This window comes from Dicentrarchus labrax, unplaced genomic scaffold (genome assembly GCF_905237075.1).
Source record: "Dicentrarchus labrax unplaced genomic scaffold, dlabrax2021, whole genome shotgun sequence".
NCBI lineage: Eukaryota > Metazoa > Chordata > Actinopteri > Moronidae > Dicentrarchus > Dicentrarchus labrax.
The window spans coordinates 20,451,110-20,469,371 of NW_026136721.1; the positions used below are offsets into that span (position 1 = coordinate 20,451,110).

An 18,262-nucleotide genomic window follows, 5' to 3' on the forward strand; every position below is an offset into this window, starting at 1 on the left:
TGCTGTGTACTTTGTTGGGATGCACAATAATCATCTGGGCTGATAAATTATTGTTCAACAATAAGAAATGTATATTATTGTGCATTATTCCGATAATTATAGTCCATAAATTATCGATTGATAACATTAATAATTTATTTCGAATTCTAAATGTTTGATAGGCATTGTGCTCTTCTCATCCATCCATTTTCTGAACCACTTATCCTGTTCAGGGGCAGATGGGCTGAGGGCTATCCCTGCTTGATCGAGAGGCAGGGTTCATTAAGGACATAATAAACAGACAAAGAAATGCATTCACATTCACACAGTATTTTCACTGCATCCAACCTCCATGTCTTCAGACAGAAACACAGGACATGTAAACTCCAACTTCTTGCTATGATTGAATAGTGGTAATGACTGAGACACATCGTGGTATTTTCTCCATTTTTAACTGTCTGAAACACCTATGAACAGTTCAATGGTACACACAAGGTACTCAGTGACCATTCAGTCCCCAGCTTCCAGCAGTCTCGACAAATAACAGAAAAGTACAACGATATCACAAGCTTTCCCTATCAACACCACTCCTCCAGTCACTTTTTCCCTCAACATCAACAGTGAAACTCACAGGGCTGGGGAACATCAAACGCTACTTCATTTCTTTGATAGTGATGGATCTGATGTTGCATACTTTGCTTGAAAAAAGAAAGCAAACCCAGAGCTCTTCCTAAAATTCAACTGCAAAGTCTCATCAGAGAACACGACTTTAGAGAGATTATGACCACAATCTATTATTGACATGGTGTCTGTGAATGGTTTAGAATTATTAGATGACATTAATCAGCTTAGTGACAGTTGCCTCCATCTTCAGTTGCATTCTGAATAAAACTCCAGGGAGAAATGAGGTTTGAACAGTATGCAAGCAAGTGCTTGTGTCTCCCAAGTCCTTGGGAATGAACCCATTGAACTCCCATAAGCGTGTGGAATACACCAACTCTCCCATCTAGTGGCCAAAAGTTGTCATCACTTCTAAAAAAGAAAAGATTAAACTAGGCAAAATGAGCAAATATGTTGGTTTATGTTGTAAAATGGGACTCAAAACAGCCCAGCTACACCGTTGAGGCTCATTTTAACTGGAGGAGCCACTAGTGGAGATAAACATGCACGATTTGACCACAAGGTAGAAGAAAATTGGATTTATTGTGGTTGTGAAAATGAAGGTCTGAACAAGCAGATAACGATTTGCTGTTTTTACATAATTAAACCATAATTTCTCAGGTAGGCTGGCTGCCCAAAATTAAAATAGTTACTTCATTTGCTGTGAACAATGTGCAATTTATAAACAATAAAGTTGATCGCATAGCTCGAAAGAGCAACTTATTATGACAACAGTGTTCCCATTTCAGGCATTTTAAAAACACAAAAAACCTTTAGATAAAAATTATTATTTCAGTTCTTGGAAGACTAGCAAAATTATGAAGATATTAAATGGAAGAACAGCAAATGCATGACCATACTCAGTAACAACAGTCACTAAAGAGGGTACAACAGCAAAGTATGAGAGCTAGCTAAAATCATTCCTTAAGATCATAGAAGCTTAACAAATTAATATGACGCGATATAAAACAAATCTAAAATCTCAATATAAATGATAAAATAAAACCTACAATAATAAAAAATAACCTCACTGCAACCTAGAATCCACCCTACACTCTCTGACCCGTGACAGCATTAACAGCATTTGATTTTGATGCTAAACTAGAGTAAGTTTAATTTCTTCCACTAACGTTTTAGATGAGGGGGAAAAAAAGACAGACACTGACTAAACAAATAATCTGAGCATGGTTACTATCCAGATTCCCCGAAATTGGAAAATCTAACAATATGGGCTAACTACATTTACAACAGAACTCCTTAGTAATGTTGGTATGTGATCACTGATTTCTACCAATCCCCTCACAGCATATGTCCGGCTTACTCGTCAGCGTCTGCGAACTGCTCTGGCACAGTGGGCATGTTGTAGGAGGACCATCGGACAGGGCGTGGGTGGTGTACGGTTGGGCTGTAATTGGCTGTCACCGGCAGGTAACCTGTGTCCCTTTGCTTAAGTGTCAAATCCCGCAGAGAAAAATGGAGCAAATCTTCTGGACCTGGCGGAGGCACAGAATACCAGTAAAACACTCAGCCTGGCCTGAATCCTAAAAATAGCTTTGAAGCCGAACCTTAGCCTGAGTGGAACGAGCTTGCTGCGAGATAAACCTTGAAAGAAAGCTGAAATTGGCCGTTACTAACGTTTCCTCATAGCATTTTTGAGCTCATATCCAAATCATTCTGTCCAGGTACACTCCTGTAGGTCCCACTGGGTCCCGGCCAGTTGAGATCCCAAACAATGACCACAAGCATAAGCATTTTCTGTACATGAATGTGATAAATAGTTTTGTAATTTCTTGCATTTTTAGTTTCATAATGTGACTGCAGTGGTAAAAACAATACTACAATTATCCTTCTCATCAGTATATAGTATCAGTACAGTGCCGTGTTGGGAGAGATTATATTATATAATATTTAAATCTTTTTTTCCTGTCTTTACCATATGGTAGGTTGCCAAAACACATCTTCTCCCAGTCAGTCAGTGTGACCTCTTGGATCTCCTTTTCCCAGTCCTCCTCCTCTTGTGGTGGCATTGTTGAGGCTCTACAAAAGATTGACAGGTCTCAAATGAGCATTTCATCTTTGCAGGCACACAAAGGGAAACTATCCAAATGTTCACATACATTATTTTTTGATTATCTGACACTGGGGTTGTTTCTTGTCAATACATTTTCATGAAATATTTAGTCAGGGAGGCAGTGGGAGCACTTACAGGAATAGTTCTACATTTTGGAAACATTTGTTAAGATTAAAATATTGACACCACAGTGTTTCCTCTAGGATTTATTTTAGCAGTGGGGGCAGGCCCGTCCGAACAGCCCCCATGTCGGCAGGATCATTTAAAAAGCAACCGTGACTACATTGTGCGTCTGCCCCATTTCTGATACCGTGGCAGCAGAAATTTAACAGTGGCGGGCCGCCGCTCCAAAATCAGCATAGAGGAAACACTGCACCACTCTGCTTGCAGAACCAGTGACTTCCTTTAAATCAGACATAGACTTGCTTTTATGTGATGTTGTCTTTGTACTTTATTTTATTTTTATGGCTTTTATTCTCTTATTTTTGTATTTATTTTAAAATATTATATGTTCTGTTGTTACATTATGTTTTTTTTAATGGCTATCACTTTCACCGTCCTCATCTTTCATTCTCATTTTCTTCCCTGGCCTCTACCATGTTGTTTCGTCTTGTCATTTCTGTCTAATATCCTAGGTTAATCCAGCTGCCCTTTACTATTGCATTGCACAACTCTTATGACAGTAGGTAGCCCTTGGGAGAGTCCTAACATTTCTTCTTACTAAGGAGACATGGTAACAGAGATCAGATCAATAATCAGTCCAGAGCTTGAGTTAAAGTTCAGTGTTATGTATTTGGGAAATGTGCCAACTGGGCTAAAAATGCATTTACAAATACTGCTAGCAGGCAGGAAATGGGGAAACTGGTGAATACAAAGTCTCCAACAATCCCTGAATGGATATAAATAGTTTAGGAAATTTATACTATGGAATGGCAGAATCTTTCTCTGGGAAGTGCCACTAAAAATATGCGAAAAATACTGGAAATCTTATTTGAATCTGGAGTGATTTTTTATTTTGAGAGAACTTTTTTTTAAAATTTCCTACCTGACTAAGGACAAAAGAATGCACTTATGATGTACCCTTAAAATAATCCTGGCTTAGCGTGAATCAAAGTCAATGAACTGCAATGTAACCCAGCTTATCTTCCATTTCCTGTTTTTAACATGATGTCCAGCATTTCACCTTACCTACAATGATCCTGTTGGTTGTCCTCTGTTCTGTATGTTCTGTTTTTGTCACCAAAAAAATAAAATAAAGTTAAAAAAAGACAGTCGGTAGCCCAAAATGAAACTTCAGGCATTCAATATCTCCACTGTCAGTTACAAGTTCATAAAGTTGGCAGGCCCACCAAAAACACAGTGAGGAAGTGTTTTTCAATCGCCTGTCGGACAGAACAGATGCATTTCCATTTTAACAGCTCACAGTGAAGTCACATAGGGGAGATTCAACTGTCAGGAGCGTGTAACTATGCATGAATGTACACTTTGGACTGAAAGATTAATTCAAAGCAGCTGTAAGGTAAGTGGCGCACCTCATTTTAGGTAGGAATTTCTTCCATCTTCTCGGCTTCTTAGCTGCTGCAGACGGGCTGGGCTCTGGTGCCTTTTGGTCAGAATTAGAGGGCAAAGCAACAGCGTCTAGACTGGTGTCCCCATTCACTGCGATACTACGTGGAATGCCTGCACTACTGACACAGCGAGCTGCTGAGGCATCAGTGACAGCTGAATTTGTGCTTCCTTGTTTCCTGAGTGTCCTTGGCGGCGGTGCTTTCACACTCTTGCCCTTGCACCCATGGTTAATATAACCATTAACCATGCATTGTGGTTTGGCACCATTCAGTGGGCCAGCTGGTGTCCTCTTGCTGGTTCTGGCGGTAGCATCCGGGGAGCCGACGTCAACAACGGCTCCATTAACCACAGCTCTGTGTGGGACGTGACCGCTGACCTGGCCGTTGGCTTTACAGGCACCGTAACGCATTCCTCTTCTTCTGCCCTCATAGTTCATATCATTCTGAGGCATCACGTCACCTGTAACGTATAGTAAACCCTGTAAGCGCAAAGAATAAAAGAAAACAAACCGGGATACTTCAAATCTAAATAAGATTAACTTTTTTACAACAAAAGATGGTTCACTGATCACAAACAGATTCATAATTAATAATAATTACTAAAAACCAGTACATATAACTTACAGCCTGCGTTGTAGTCTTTTTTAACATACACTTCAAATAACCCAAATAGGTTTTCAGTGGCTTCCAGGGTTATTGAAGTAAAGGTCCTGTTCATTTTCTGCATAAACCTGATGATATAAATGCTTGATGACTTGAGGTTAGAGTACTCCCAAAGCTTGGATGAGCATGAAACTACGAACACTAGAAAATCTGTGGTTTGTTGATAGAAAAAAATGACTATTACAGCTCCAATGGGAGCATTTCAGAGAGAACAGTCTGATCACCAAACTACATCATTTGGATTCTGAGTCAATGTTAGACATATTAAACAACTATGGTGCAGTCTGAATCACGCATCTGCTTGGCTTCTCCATAGCAACAATAGCTAAGGCGTATGGGTAATGTAGTATATAAGCCATTTATCGTTCAAATAGGAATTACAGTAGTAATCCTAGTATCCTTCCCTTTGCACTTACTGTGTCCTAGATTGATTTTGAATAAAACTTGGCCTTTAAAAAAAAAAAAAAAGTAATTAAATTAGGTCTAGTACAAATATTTACGTTTAGTGTGAATTATCAGTCTTTATTGATAAACTCACTTCACTGTGACGCTGACCCTGAACTACCTAATTAACTCTCCTTCTTTGTTTGATACATGTTGATTCATCCTTCCCGAGCTAACGTTAACATGAATAAAAAAAGAATAATAACAAGAGAGTTTACTTTCAGTAGTACATTTAAGTGTTTTCCCCGACCCCGATAAAAGACAGCTAACACTGACTCTGTGTACAGCTAGCGTTAGCTGTACGTTAGCTAACGTTTTATCGTGGTTGTGACTGACAGCTGCTGACAGTGACGTTAAATGTGTTTAACAATACAGTTAACAACATACAGCAGACAGCTACACAACAACCCCTTAACTTAACTCTCCTAACTACCTTCAATTTAATTTAGATAGCTACCGCTTACCTGTACTGTACCCTGAAGTACGCCTTCCCCCGTGTAGCACACACCGACCGGGGGGGGGACCGACTTCGACACCTCCGCGGGCAGGTGTTGGTAATGGGATGTACGCTGTACGGGAGGCTAATAATCCGCCATTAGGGGGCGACACACAAATAAAATGTCATATTTGACAGAGCTGAGTCTTTATATACAGTTTAAATTGCGTTATATGGGACTGCCCCATTTGAAACTGTTTAAAGTATCAAACATAAACCACATGAATGCTTGAGACGTGAGTCTGATCTTAGAGTCAGAGAAGTTCCTGATCCAACAGTGACCCCTACCGGCACAAAAGCAACTTCTCGAAACAACTCCTGCAGGACAGCCCACTTCTCTGCTGCCCATCAGCTATTACACTCATATTTGCGCCGATTCATAGACATATACACTACCAGTCAAAAGTTTGGACACACCTTCTCATTTAATGGTTTTACTTTATTTTATTTTATTTATTTTATTTTATATTTACATTGTAGATTCTCACTGAAGGCGTCAAAACTATGAATGAATACATGGAATTATGTAGTGAACAAACAAGTGTGAAATAACTCTAAATATGTTTCATATTTTAGATTCCTCAAATTAGTCACCCTTTGCTTTGTTGACAGCGCTGCAAGCATTTGGCCTTCTCTCAATGAGCTTCATGATGTAGTCACCTGAAATAGTTTTCACTTCACAGGTGTGCCTTGTCAGGGTTCATTTGTGGAATTTCTTGCCTTCTTAATGGGGTTGGGACCATCAGTTGTGTTGTGCAGAAGTCAGGTTGGTACACAGCTGACAGCCCTATTTGACAACTGTTAGAATTCATATTATGGCAAGAACCAATCAGCTAAGTAAAGAGAAATGACAGTCCATCATTACTTTAAGAACTGAAGGTCAGTCAGTCTGGAAAATGTGTCCCCAAGTGCAGTCGCAAAAACCATCAAGCGCTACGACAAAACTGGATCACATGAGGACCGCCCCAGGAAAGAAAGACCAAGAGTCACCTCTGCTGCTGAGGATAAGTTCATCCGAGTCACCAGCCTCAGAAATAAATCGCAAGTTAACAGCACCTCAGATTAGAGCCCATATGAATGCCACACAGAGTTCTAGTATCAGACACATCTCTACATCAACTGTTCAGAGGAGACTTTATGGTCAAATAACTGCTAAAAAAACACTACTAAGGAAAAGCAACAAGCAGAAGATATTTGTTTGGGAATGGACATTAGACCAGTGGAAATCTGTGCTTTGGTCTGATGAGTCCAAATTTGAGATCTTTGGTTCCACCCATCGTGTCTTTGTGCGACGCAGAAAAGGTGAACGGATGGTCTCTACATGCATGGTTCCCACCGTGAAGCATGGAGGAGGAGGTGTGATGGTGTGGGGGTGTTTTGCTGGTGACACTGTTGGGGATTTATTCAAAATTGAGGGCACACTGAACCAACATGGCTACCACAGCATCCTGCAGCATCATGCCATCCCATCCGGTTTGCGTCTAGTTGCACCATCATTTATTTTTCAACAGGACAATGACCCCAACACACCTCCAGGCTGTGTAAGGGCTATTTGAGCAAGAAGGAGAGTGATAGAGTGCTGCACCAGATGATCTGGCCTCCACAGTCACCTGACTTAAACCCAATTGAAATGGTTTGGGATGAGATGGACCGCAGAGTGAAGGCAAAAGGGCCAACAACTGCTCAGCATCTCTGGGAACTCCTTCAAGACTGTTGGAAAACCATTTCAGGTGACTACCTCATGAAGCTCATCGAGAAAATGCCAAGAGTGTGCAAAGCAGTAATCAAAGCAAAGGGTGGCTATTTTGAAGAATCTAAAATATAGTTAGAGTTATTTCACACTTTTTGTCTACTACATAATTCAGTGAGAATCTACAATGTAAATAGTCATGAAAATAAAGAAAAACCATTAAATGAGAAGGTGTGTCCAAACTTTTGACTGGTAGTGTATGTCTTTGTCTTTAGTGCCATTAGCTGTTTGTCACGTTGACTCCCATGCAAACAGGACAAACCACCACCAATCTAACATAATCTAAAATAATGACTAATTTAGAGAAAATTCATGCAGCCAGGTTTTTAAAAGCCTTCCCAGTAGAGCGCAGGCTGGTAATGTATTAAACCCATCACATATTGATTACAAGATAGACGTGTCCCTCCCTTAGTATGTCTTTCAACTCCAGTCATACTGCTGTTATATTGTTATATCCAAGACACAATAATGAGAATATACAAAGCTAATGGAATGAGCATGAATATAACTAATCAGTGCTGTTAAAATTGTCACAATCAAAGTGTGGAATACACACATACTTAAATTGTATGTCATGTAACTGGATAGAAATGGGTTCTTTTAATGTCAGCTCAAAGGTTTTTATTTACTGCTCAGTATGTACAACACACTAAGACAACAGCAGCTGTAGGCACAGAATAAGTGGTTTCATGTTTTAGAAAGTATAGTCTATATAAATGGAATTGGGGAAAAATAACTGTAATTTTAAAAGGATTTCATGAGACAGCATCACTGCCAAAGCCATTTTTATTGCTATTTATAGTGACTACATTGCATTGGATAGCCCTAATAAGTCAAAATTTAATAGCTACAAGAAATGAGTTTATGACCAATTTTACAGCTTGATGTACCGTTTAATTCTTTTAAAATCCAGAATGGTATGAGCAGCTATAGAGTGAAAAGATTTGTGAAGCAAACAAGACACAAATCAGCAGGTATTGGTAAATAAGTTAATATTGCTCATAATGCTCACCATTTAGTTTAAGTTAGGAAGACAGTTTGCAACCATGTAAAAAGCCAGCAAAGTTAAAAGCAATGGACTCACCGCGACTAACAAAAAACTGAGAAATGCAACAAAACACCCCCCCAATAAAAAAAATCATTGAAAAAAATATTCCCAAAATGCTAACCTGGCCTGCGTACCATACAAAGAATTGTGCTATATCACTTTTCTAATAGGACAGCTAAGCAATCACAAGTTCTTTCTTGATAAAACTGTATAAAATAGTTTTCATAGTAACAATCTGAAAAAGAGTGGTGAGTGGCACATGAATACAAATTATCACTATATAATTACAACATTTACAATATGTCAAGAAAATATGTCAGACATAGACATAGAATGTAGCTTCAAAAAACTATGTAAATCTATAGCAACATCATCTTGAAAATGTCCTCAAAAGGCACAGACAGAAGAAAAGGTGAACCATGCAAAAGAAAACAAAACGTTTTGTTGTTTTTTTTGTGCAAGGAAGCAAAACTCAAGTTTAGAATAATTACATAATACAGCAGATTGTAATTGTTCCCCCTCTCCAAACAATGCCCTCTTCATTACAGTACTGAATACTGTACACGTGTACGACAACATATCTCGACCAATTACAGCAATTTAAATTCAAAAAGCCTTTTTTGGCCACACAGAAAGTGAAATATCCAGTTGTACATTCATGATATTTACAGTATTAGAGGGTTTCTGAGAGCTATCTGGGCTTTTAAAAACAACCTGTATGCTTCAGTGAGATTGCTAATCCAGTCTTTCGTACCAAAAAGTGAGTCTCCTGTGCATGCTCACGTACAATATCTGAGATGATTTCACTGAGCATAGAGAGATGATTCAGTAAACCATGTTACAATGGCTACCAGTCACACACCTGTACAATCATATCCTTACAATTCTGTACAACATCATCGGGTCTATCGCTAGCAACAATGTACCTTTTTGCAAGCTGCATGTATTGTTAGCAAATAGCAGCCATGGAAGTTACAGTTTAAAGACACTCCTTGGTTGCAGCTTCTGCTCCTTAAAGTGACACTCGACTACTCGTCTGAACCAACTAAGGGCCACTTCTCAGTGAAAGCTATTCACTACTGGCTGATTGACATTGCAAGTGCTGTTGCAAGGTTACTGGAAGACATGTTCTCGAGAATAAACAAAAGCAAAAATCTTCACCTTCGATTAGCCATCATCGACTTTACTAAGACCCTCCTTTGCTAGCATACACGGCCCATCATCTGACTCCCCACCTCTTTAGGGAAGACATGCTTTCCTCTTCCTTTCTAACTTAAAATGTTCCACTTCGCTTTGTATTTATAGGGGTTCTTCTCATTGTTTTCTTTCTCTGACCACTTGCCACTTTTCTCTAATGTCTCTTAAAACGTGCCTATCCAAATACATCACCAACATTCAGAGAACACCTACATGACAGAGGAGAAAATATGGACAGTTTATGGATCAGGCAACACTCGACTGGTCTGCCTTCATACCTCTCAGAGTCGGGTTTTGCCAACTTGTTTGTCCGTCACACGACTGTTTCTCTCTACGTCGGATCAAGTTGTCTATCTGTGTATAATACAGTTCATATTTCACCAGGATACAGTAGAACCCACGTCAGGTTTGTTTACATTGTTCCAGTTATTATGCACAAGGTACATATGCCCAGTGTACTACACTGAGCGACTTTGTCCATCCTCAGAGTATGTTGGGGGCCAGGATATTCCTGTGAAGAAAGTTCAAAGTTGTGACAGTGGCTACAGTTTACAGCAGAGACAGTGAATAAAAACAGAGCAGGGTAGATCAAGCTGAAGAGTCACAGTCGTATGACCCTTTAGAAAACTCCCTTTAGTTTGCAGAATCCCTTTCTATCTTCTCTGTAAGAGGAGTCCTCTCCCGCCACAAACAGCAGGGGGCGATGTGTGTCTATTTATACGTTCGTAAGACTGGCTCTGGTTCTCTCTCCTTTTCTGTACAGATTCCAGACCCGGGTTGCAGGTTCTGATCAAACAACTGGAATGAGCCTCTTGAGACCGGGAAACGATTCTCATTCCAGTTGAGTCGCTGTTAGTTCTTGATCTCCAGGATGGAGGGGTTGTGGTCCAGAATGGACAAGATGATCTTGTCCATGTACTGTCTCAGACGTATGTTTATTTCTTCCTGCTCCTTCAAGGCTTCCATTAACTGGGGAGAGAGAAGTATGTCAAACACATTTTCTTTCCAGTTTATCAACAAGGTGAACTATTATCTCACCAGCTGTAGTTTTTAACTATTATAATACAAGAGTTTTTACCTCTGGGACTTTTGTTACAGCTAGAATATTCTGCTTCTTTTTACTAGTCTGGCTACGTATAAACAAATACATAAAATAAATAAATATTTTTTTTATGGCTACACCTGCTATAATCAGGTACATGAATGTTGCTTAAGGCAATAATTAACAATTGTTTTCATTATCAATTAAGCTCCCCAACATTCTTTGCATTTATTAATTACCAATTAATCATTTACTCTATAAAATGTCACAAAATCCTAAACAAAACATCACTAAAAATCACAAAATAGGATCTGGAAATTGTTTCAGTTCTAATGTTGCCATACAGTAAACACATATTTCATAGTTATTCCATGGATCTGGCTTATTTCCATAGTATTTGGTCAGTGTTTGTGTGTGAGATGCAGTCATGGTGACGGCCTCCATCTTATGCATATTAGATTCAAGTTCTACAATAATGTAATATCTAGAACACTGGGATATTTCCTAGAAATACAGTTTATAAACTACTACTACATGTGATATTTACCTGGTCTCTGGAGGCATTATCTATCTCTGCAGCTAGAGACTGGGCCTTGGTCTGTGTAGCAAACAGGGTCTTGGCTTCATACAGACTGAGGCTGAGGATCTGGCCATTGAGCTCATCGTTCTGCTCCCTGAGCTTCTGGTTCTCCTAAAATACAGAATCAGGGTGAGAGGTAGAGGAGAGAGTGATAGGAAGAGAATGCGATAAGTATCTGGACCAAGACACAAGTGTATCGGGAGTGATGATGCTTTTTTAAAAATGGCTGCTACTCAAGCCTCACTCAACCCATGTGACAGACACACTGCACACTTGGCACCTCATCCAGCAACAAACACAGCAACTATTTTGGTAACACCTACAAGGACATAACATGGGTTATGCGTGTTACAGAACAAACTGCTCCCCTGCTTTGTCTGGTGTGTTATGAAAGCTCCATGATTAGGTTGCCTTTGAGTGCTGACAAGAGGTCAGTTTGCTCTTCCCTCATTCTATCCTGAGCCATTAGTGAGGGGACTGCAGCACTGACCCCAATTCAGCTCGGGCAAATTCACTCTACTCCATTGTGATTAGTGGTTAATCGGGAGGTCAAAGGTCACAGAAGCAATTTTACCATCAGACCAGGACGGAGCCGAGCCCCAGATAACACCAGGTGCTGGAATTCAGGGGGAAGAAAGTCCTGGGACACAAATCTCTGGACACACACACATACAGACATTTACAGAGGTGCACAGGCAAGCATAAGATAGTGAGCCTATCCTGGTGGATGTCACAGTGCAGCATCTCTCAAAGTAGAGCTGTTACCTACAGAGACCAATATAAATTGTCCGAATGACGGACAATAAAATTGAATTGAAGTATCTCAGGATAGTAAGTTGATATATTCAGAGAAAACCCATTATTATAATTTCCCTTCTTGCTTGCCTGCACTTAAAGAGATAAGTTTGGTCTGAGGCTACAGGAGAACACAGACCTTATCATCTTAGTCCCTGAAAAGATGCATACACTGTGCAAATCAGCAATTATAACTGACTATGTATCACTTACAGAGTTATTTCAAGGCTCTGCGGTTTTCATAACTTTGTATTGCCTTTTCTGCTGGTTTAGGAAATTGGAAGCATTATATCTAATGCATATCATCACATGTCATAAAAATGAGTCAGACACAGGCTTCTGTACAACTTCAGAAAGTAGTAGTGTTATCAGAGAGGACATCTGAAAAACACTCTCATCTACTCCCTTATCTCTGATGTTTACTCTGCACCAGGTTGGTACACTTTGCAGGACCGATAACAGTAACTTGGCATTTGAGCCTCTAACTGTGGGAGGCAGATACCTCAAGTCATTGTATCTAGGAATACTGAAACTACTGAATCACAAGCACTCTGCAGCTATTCTTATAAATTGTGACCAAGCAAACTAAGCTCCAGTGATCTCTCCATTCCATCACCATCAGTATAACATGTCTAGGACAGTGTGCTGATTTTAAAGGGGATTTTAAGGGAACGAGAGGAGCCAATGTAATTGCCTGTGATCGTTACAAGCTCCTAACTCCACTGGTAATGTATGATAATATATCCTACCTAAACCCACCCTGTTTCAGTGCCACATAGCGTGCACCTGGCATCTGCAACTATGAAAATAACAAAAGTGTGAGGCTTGGTTTTTGAAATCAGTGCATTTAATGTTCCTCTGGTAGTACATAAACCAGTTTATTTTGTTAAATGTATATCATTATACGTCCTAGAAAAGTAAGATTATAAATCTTGTGTATCATCTGAATCACTGTCCAAGTATGTCTTCCCAGGAACTTCCAGATGGGTTATAATATAAAAAGGGGATTGTATTGCTGTATAACTATACTGTTTTACGGTATAGTTATAAAGCAGTTTAGTTGCAGTTCCACCCCAAAAAAACGACAAAAGAAAAGGATGGTTTGACAAAAAGACTGTTTGAAAAATCTGTTTTTAGAAATAATCCAGGGATTAGATGAATTTGCATTTATTATGACGATTACAAATTGCAAATTCCTGAAGATACTGACCGGATAAGTAGCATGATGCTTAGTCAACATGTAAAATGGTTGAAATATTTGAAAAAAGCCAACAAAATAAAATCAACCTGTACTATGTACCATGAACAAAATGTCAAATGGAGACACAAAGATCAAGCATAGGAAAAGAAGTCATTTGTTCAAAAAATAAAAACATCTGGTCAGCCAATGCTTATCATCATTAACCATGATGATAAGCAGCATTCAGTCTGTGAAAGCATAATTACGTAGCTTGATTTGGGATTTAGCTTCTCTGTGTATCTGCTGCATCCAAACCAAGGCATTATCTTCAGAAAAGCAATCCCGGTTCGCTGTGATTACCCTCTGAAGTCTCATGTTTAGATATTTTTGAAAATCCTTTCATTTCTTATGTATGACAGCTTTCCTGCAGACTAGTAGTTGTGCAAACACCAACAGATTTAAGAAAGCTGTACAGCAGGCGCCATGTTGCTTCCCACTCTCTAAAATCAATGTGAAAGCTCTTTATGATTATCTCCACATCTTAAAGCAAGGTCTAGTCGCTATATTACTCACTGGGCTGACTATGCACAACAAAGACATTTAAACAGAGCCTTTCAATCACCTGCTTGAGCCTTTTGACCTCATGTTCTAGCTCCACCTCCCTGGTCCTGCTGTTGAAGTCTGCCAGCCCGGAGGAAGAGCTGCGACCGCGGCCTGGCCTCTCTGTCTCCAGCTTGAAGAGTTGCAAATGCTCCAGCTCTCGACGCAGGTCCTCTATCAGCTACACAGAGAAAGGACGGATGAACAGTGTTATATAATGTCAGGGCAGTATTTTGGAGGTGTAGGTGTATGAGCTGGCATAACTGCAGTGAGCAATAGAGCAAACAACCAACTCTGTCGTTGTGTCTGATTGCATAAAATAGTCCACTCCCACCTCCTGCATGGCGTCCTTTTCTTTCTGGAACTGGTGTCTGTTCTGTCTCAGTTTGTCCATCATTTTCCTATAGAGGTCCATCTCATCCTTCAGGCGCAAACTGGTGTCCTCCAGCTTGTCTGTCATCCTTTGCTTCTCCTGAGGATGGACAGACATACACACACTGTTATAGTTTTATAGTGGTATTTACGTGCTTCAGTTATGTCTAATCCAACACAAATGTAAGCACACATACATTTGAATATTCCTGTACTGTAAATAGTATTTACAATTTAAAACAAAGACATTCACACATATCTACTGTACATTCGTATACAGAATACTATTAAAAATTTGGTATCAAAGGAGTTATGTGTCCTCTTTTGGTCACACATTTTGTGAGCTTGACTTGACAGCTATCTGGTTTGGTGTCATTTAAATAGGTGATGTCTCAAAATAGAGGTGTTGTTCAACACCTGAAGGCTGTTTCTAACACCACATCTTTAGTGTTATTACAGTTCTTCATTCTGCCAGTGTGTACACACCATTTGACTATTAACGACATATTTTTGAAAGGGCTAGTAGGACTGTGTAAATAAGTGTGGATATGGAAAGTACAAAGACCTTCCATGTTAGAAAGAGAAACCGAGCGTTCAGATAAGAGTATCAGCTGAATGTGTTAAAGGAGAACACCGATGTAGCACTGCACTCCTACAAAACTGTCAGGACAGGTAAAGCTATTTATGAAAATCGATGCAGAAGAACCAGAGACAACGTTCCCTAAGCTCCTCCTCCCCACCCAGTGTTGTGATGAAGAATACTTCTGTCTCACACACCGATCAATCGGAGCATCCTTACTGGTTGGTGATGTTACCAGTTCAGTCCCTACACGTGTCTAATTGATTCGGTGAAATACATAAGTTGGTACTTGTACTGTACTTTAGTTATTGCAAGCATACTGTAGCAAGTGCTACAGTTGTATTTTTTCACAGCTACAGTATTTTGTAAATCCAGATATTTTCTGTGGTGACTATGTACTTTTCATATGCATTTGATTTCCTAAGAAGAAGAAGAAGATATACTTTATTAATCCCCTAGGGGAAATTGTTCTTAATTCTAACTTCACAGAATTAACTGTGCTTACTTTTGTATAATGCAAAAGAAAAACGTAGTAATGTGCATTTCAATTATTATCCCAGTCTTGTTTTTCTGTCGTAGCATTATTTGTTGTTTGTTGCATTATAATTCATTAGCACCTGCTATTAAAAATACAGCCCTCCATAGCTCCCCACATCACAATTCACTGGCGCCACTGCTGACCAGAGATATTGTCTTTTTTATTACATGCATTCTTCTTCATTGTTAAAACCTGGCTCTTACATTACCCACAATGATCCACCACTGACATTTCAGTTAGAGATTCGGATGTGTTATCCTAGTAGCGGCTAATGTAATGTAGCTTATAATATTGTAGCCTTGAGCTGCTAGACTGCTTAAAGTTACATCACTTAATCAGATTTCAAACAGCTCCCTTCTAGCCACAAAAGACTTAATGCAACTTTTTGCATATTTTTATGCCCCACAACCTGAGAGACATAATTGATATGTAAAATTGGTGGTTGGAGTTCCACTTTAAATAAGAAGACAAATAAGATAAAAGTAACAAACATACGAAGAAAGACAAAAAGTAAATATGGCTTACCTCATCCAGTTTCTCTGTCTGTGATTTGAGCCGGCCCATGTTAACAGCAATGTCATTGTTCTCCTCCTCCAGATGCTTAACTCTAAAATGCAAAATTCTCTTGATCAGTTTTCCTTTATATACGAGCTGAGTGTGTCTCATAGTCAGCTAAAGCTCCAGTTTACAGTGGTGCTTTCCACAGTATATTCTGTAGCTCCAGAGGCAACTGACTAACCCCAGGAGGAATCTCTAAGCCCTGTTTAGCATACAGTTTTACATTCTGCATTTTCTCTTAACAGGCAAACACGTCAATATCCATATCCAGGGGATTTAAAAGCAAGGCTGTCTAGTTGAGCTCTTTACATTAAAAAACCCAAACCTAAACTGTATCTCAGCATCAGATTATACATATTTACGCATTACTTTGCTTGGTTATTGTGTGTTTCTCACCGGTTGGTCAGCAGCTCTATCTGTGTGTTCTTGTCTCTCTCCATCTTGCTGTAGGCCTCCCTGTGTCGTCTTAGCTCCTCTTGCAGATTTTGTTCTGCTCGCGTCTCCTGGTCTTTCAGCTGCTCCTCCAGTTCATTAACCCTGAGATGATGAACACGTCACACAAAATTAATTGAATAAAATACCATTACTGAGCTAATTGTTCATTTTTGAAACAGTAGATTATGATCTGTATAATATGGTTCTGGGTCTGGTGGGTTTATTTGCTCTTAAATTAATCTTTTTGAAATCTATTTTTGACTCTACCTGTGTACTAGTTGTGTGTTCTCCTGCTTCAGCTTGGATTTGAGATCACCATTCATCAGAATCTCATTCTCGAGTTCTGCCACCTTCTTCTCCAGAGAGCTCACCTGACAGAAACAAAAAACAAATGCTAAAAAATGCTGGCCAGCATGAAAATGAGGAAATATCCCTCAGCAAAACAAGAAATATCACATGAGATAAAACTAAAATGAATCTATTTATAAAGAAAAATAATAGACACTGCCACTAAACAACAAGGTTTTCCATGAAAGTAATTGTGGAGTTTCCAAGGTTTTAAAGGCTTTTAAATAATAACCCTATTTCTTAAATTTGCAGACGTAAGAGGAATCCTGACAGAGCTCATCCTAAGAATTAGCACTCTTACGCTTAAGCTGAGCATCCACCAGGAACAGCTCTTCACTCTGTGATTTTAGTGCTAAGAGCGTAAAAATGCTGAAAGTGAGATATATTTAATCTTTTATGAGTTTCAAGTTGTCACACAGAAACAGAAAGGGTTATAATTACTTCCCAAAACATTTGTACAATGCTTATTGTAAAATAGTTTAGTTAAATACAGGACTGACAAAGATCAACATATGGACACACTAACACATCGATACCTTTTCATTAATGTCGATGTCACAAGAGTCGATGCTGTCTCGGAAAAGGTCCTCCGTACTGCCGTTACTGCTGCTCAAGTTGCTGTTGTGAAGCAGCTGCCTGCTCAAACACACACAGAGACACACAAACTTAAAGAATCTGCCGGGAATAGATCCAGGTGAGGACCAGCTGGTTCTGAGTGCGTTTGCGTGTGTGTGTGAGAGAGAGAGAGAGAGTGAAAGGAAGTGTGGTCTACCCTGCAGTGATGCAGATGATATAGGACTATAAGGACAGTGCCAAGCAGAGAAGGTGGTGCAAACAGAAAATACATTTAGTGAGGTAAAATTAGTACACCCCCCCCCCACACACACACACACACACACACACACAGCCCTTGTTTTAGATGCCTCAGATAGACACACACAGGTGTTTATCTGGCTGTGATACATACAACTGTGACATTCATGTGGTAATGTGACTACAGCTGCCCCCCTTTTTACACTGATGGAATAACTTGAGAACAGCAAGCTCATCCATTACTGAGATTAGCAGCAATATGGAGAGGAGAGGAGATAAAACTAAAATTGCTGTCTTGTGGTTGTAAGCCTCCGCCATTCAGTCAACTTTCACTTTACATACTGTACATGTAGGTCCGGACTCAAATAATATACAGTATTTGGACTTTGAGTAACATTATGATGTCACAGTGAAGTTGACCGTTGACCTTTTGGATATAAAACATCATAATTTGTGGAATTTTGAGTTATGGCCAAAAACGTGTTTCGTGAAGTCACTGTGACCCTGAGCTTTGACCATCAAAATTCTAATCAGTTCATCCTTGA

At 39.5% G+C, this 18,262-nt stretch overlaps 2 protein-coding genes across 5 annotated transcripts in view; both read right to left on the reverse strand.

The window, feature by feature from the left end:
* Window positions 1-1,163: 1,163 nt before the first annotated feature.
* LOC127354162 (uncharacterized) lies at window positions 1,164-5,891 on the reverse strand. The gene is made up of 5 exons (XM_051383886.1): window positions 5,850-5,891; window positions 4,243-4,757; window positions 3,899-3,937; window positions 2,573-2,676; window positions 1,164-2,132 (listed from the first exon to the last, which is right to left on the reverse strand). Exons 2-5 carry the CDS (start codon window positions 4,728-4,730, stop codon window positions 1,957-1,959), a joined length of 807 nt encoding a protein of 268 aa, XP_051239846.1. The 5' UTR covers window positions 4,731-4,757; window positions 5,850-5,891; the 3' UTR covers window positions 1,164-1,956.
* A 2,508-nt stretch (window positions 5,892-8,399) lies between these two features.
* Window positions 8,400-18,262, reverse strand: part of rab11fip4b (RAB11 family interacting protein 4 (class II) b) — a 58,550-nt gene continuing 48,687 nt past the window's right edge. For 3 of the 4 annotated variants that reach the window (XM_051383848.1, XM_051383850.1, XM_051383852.1), the window contains 9 exons: window positions 17,441-17,540; window positions 16,824-16,927; window positions 16,518-16,658; window positions 16,089-16,170; window positions 14,408-14,545; window positions 14,096-14,254; window positions 12,073-12,153; window positions 11,466-11,609; window positions 8,400-10,845 (listed from right to left, as the gene is read on the reverse strand). In XM_051383848.1, the coding sequence (XP_051239808.1) occupies window positions 10,729-10,845; window positions 11,466-11,609; window positions 12,073-12,153; window positions 14,096-14,254; window positions 14,408-14,545; window positions 16,089-16,170; window positions 16,518-16,658; window positions 16,824-16,927; window positions 17,441-17,540 (1,066 nt within the window). In that variant the 3' untranslated portion in view covers window positions 8,400-10,728. The remainder of the gene's footprint in view (window positions 10,846-11,465; window positions 11,610-12,072; window positions 12,154-14,095; window positions 14,255-14,407; window positions 14,546-16,088; window positions 16,171-16,517; window positions 16,659-16,823; window positions 16,928-17,440; window positions 17,541-18,262) is intronic. The other variant, XM_051383849.1, reaches the window with a different exon arrangement.

Coding starts and splice junctions, on each gene's coding strand:
- LOC127354162 (XM_051383886.1), bottom strand. CDS start 4,730: ATGCCTCAGAATGATATGAACTATGAGGGCAGAAGAAGAGGAATGCGT. Junction 2,677..3,898: donor AACCAACAGGATCATTGTAG/GTAAGGTGAAAT, acceptor AATCTTTTGTAG/AGCCTCAACAATGCCACCAC. Junction 2,133..2,572: donor TTTTGGCAACCTACCATATG/GTAAAGACAGGA, acceptor TGCCTCCGCCAG/GTCCAGAAGATTTGCTCCAT.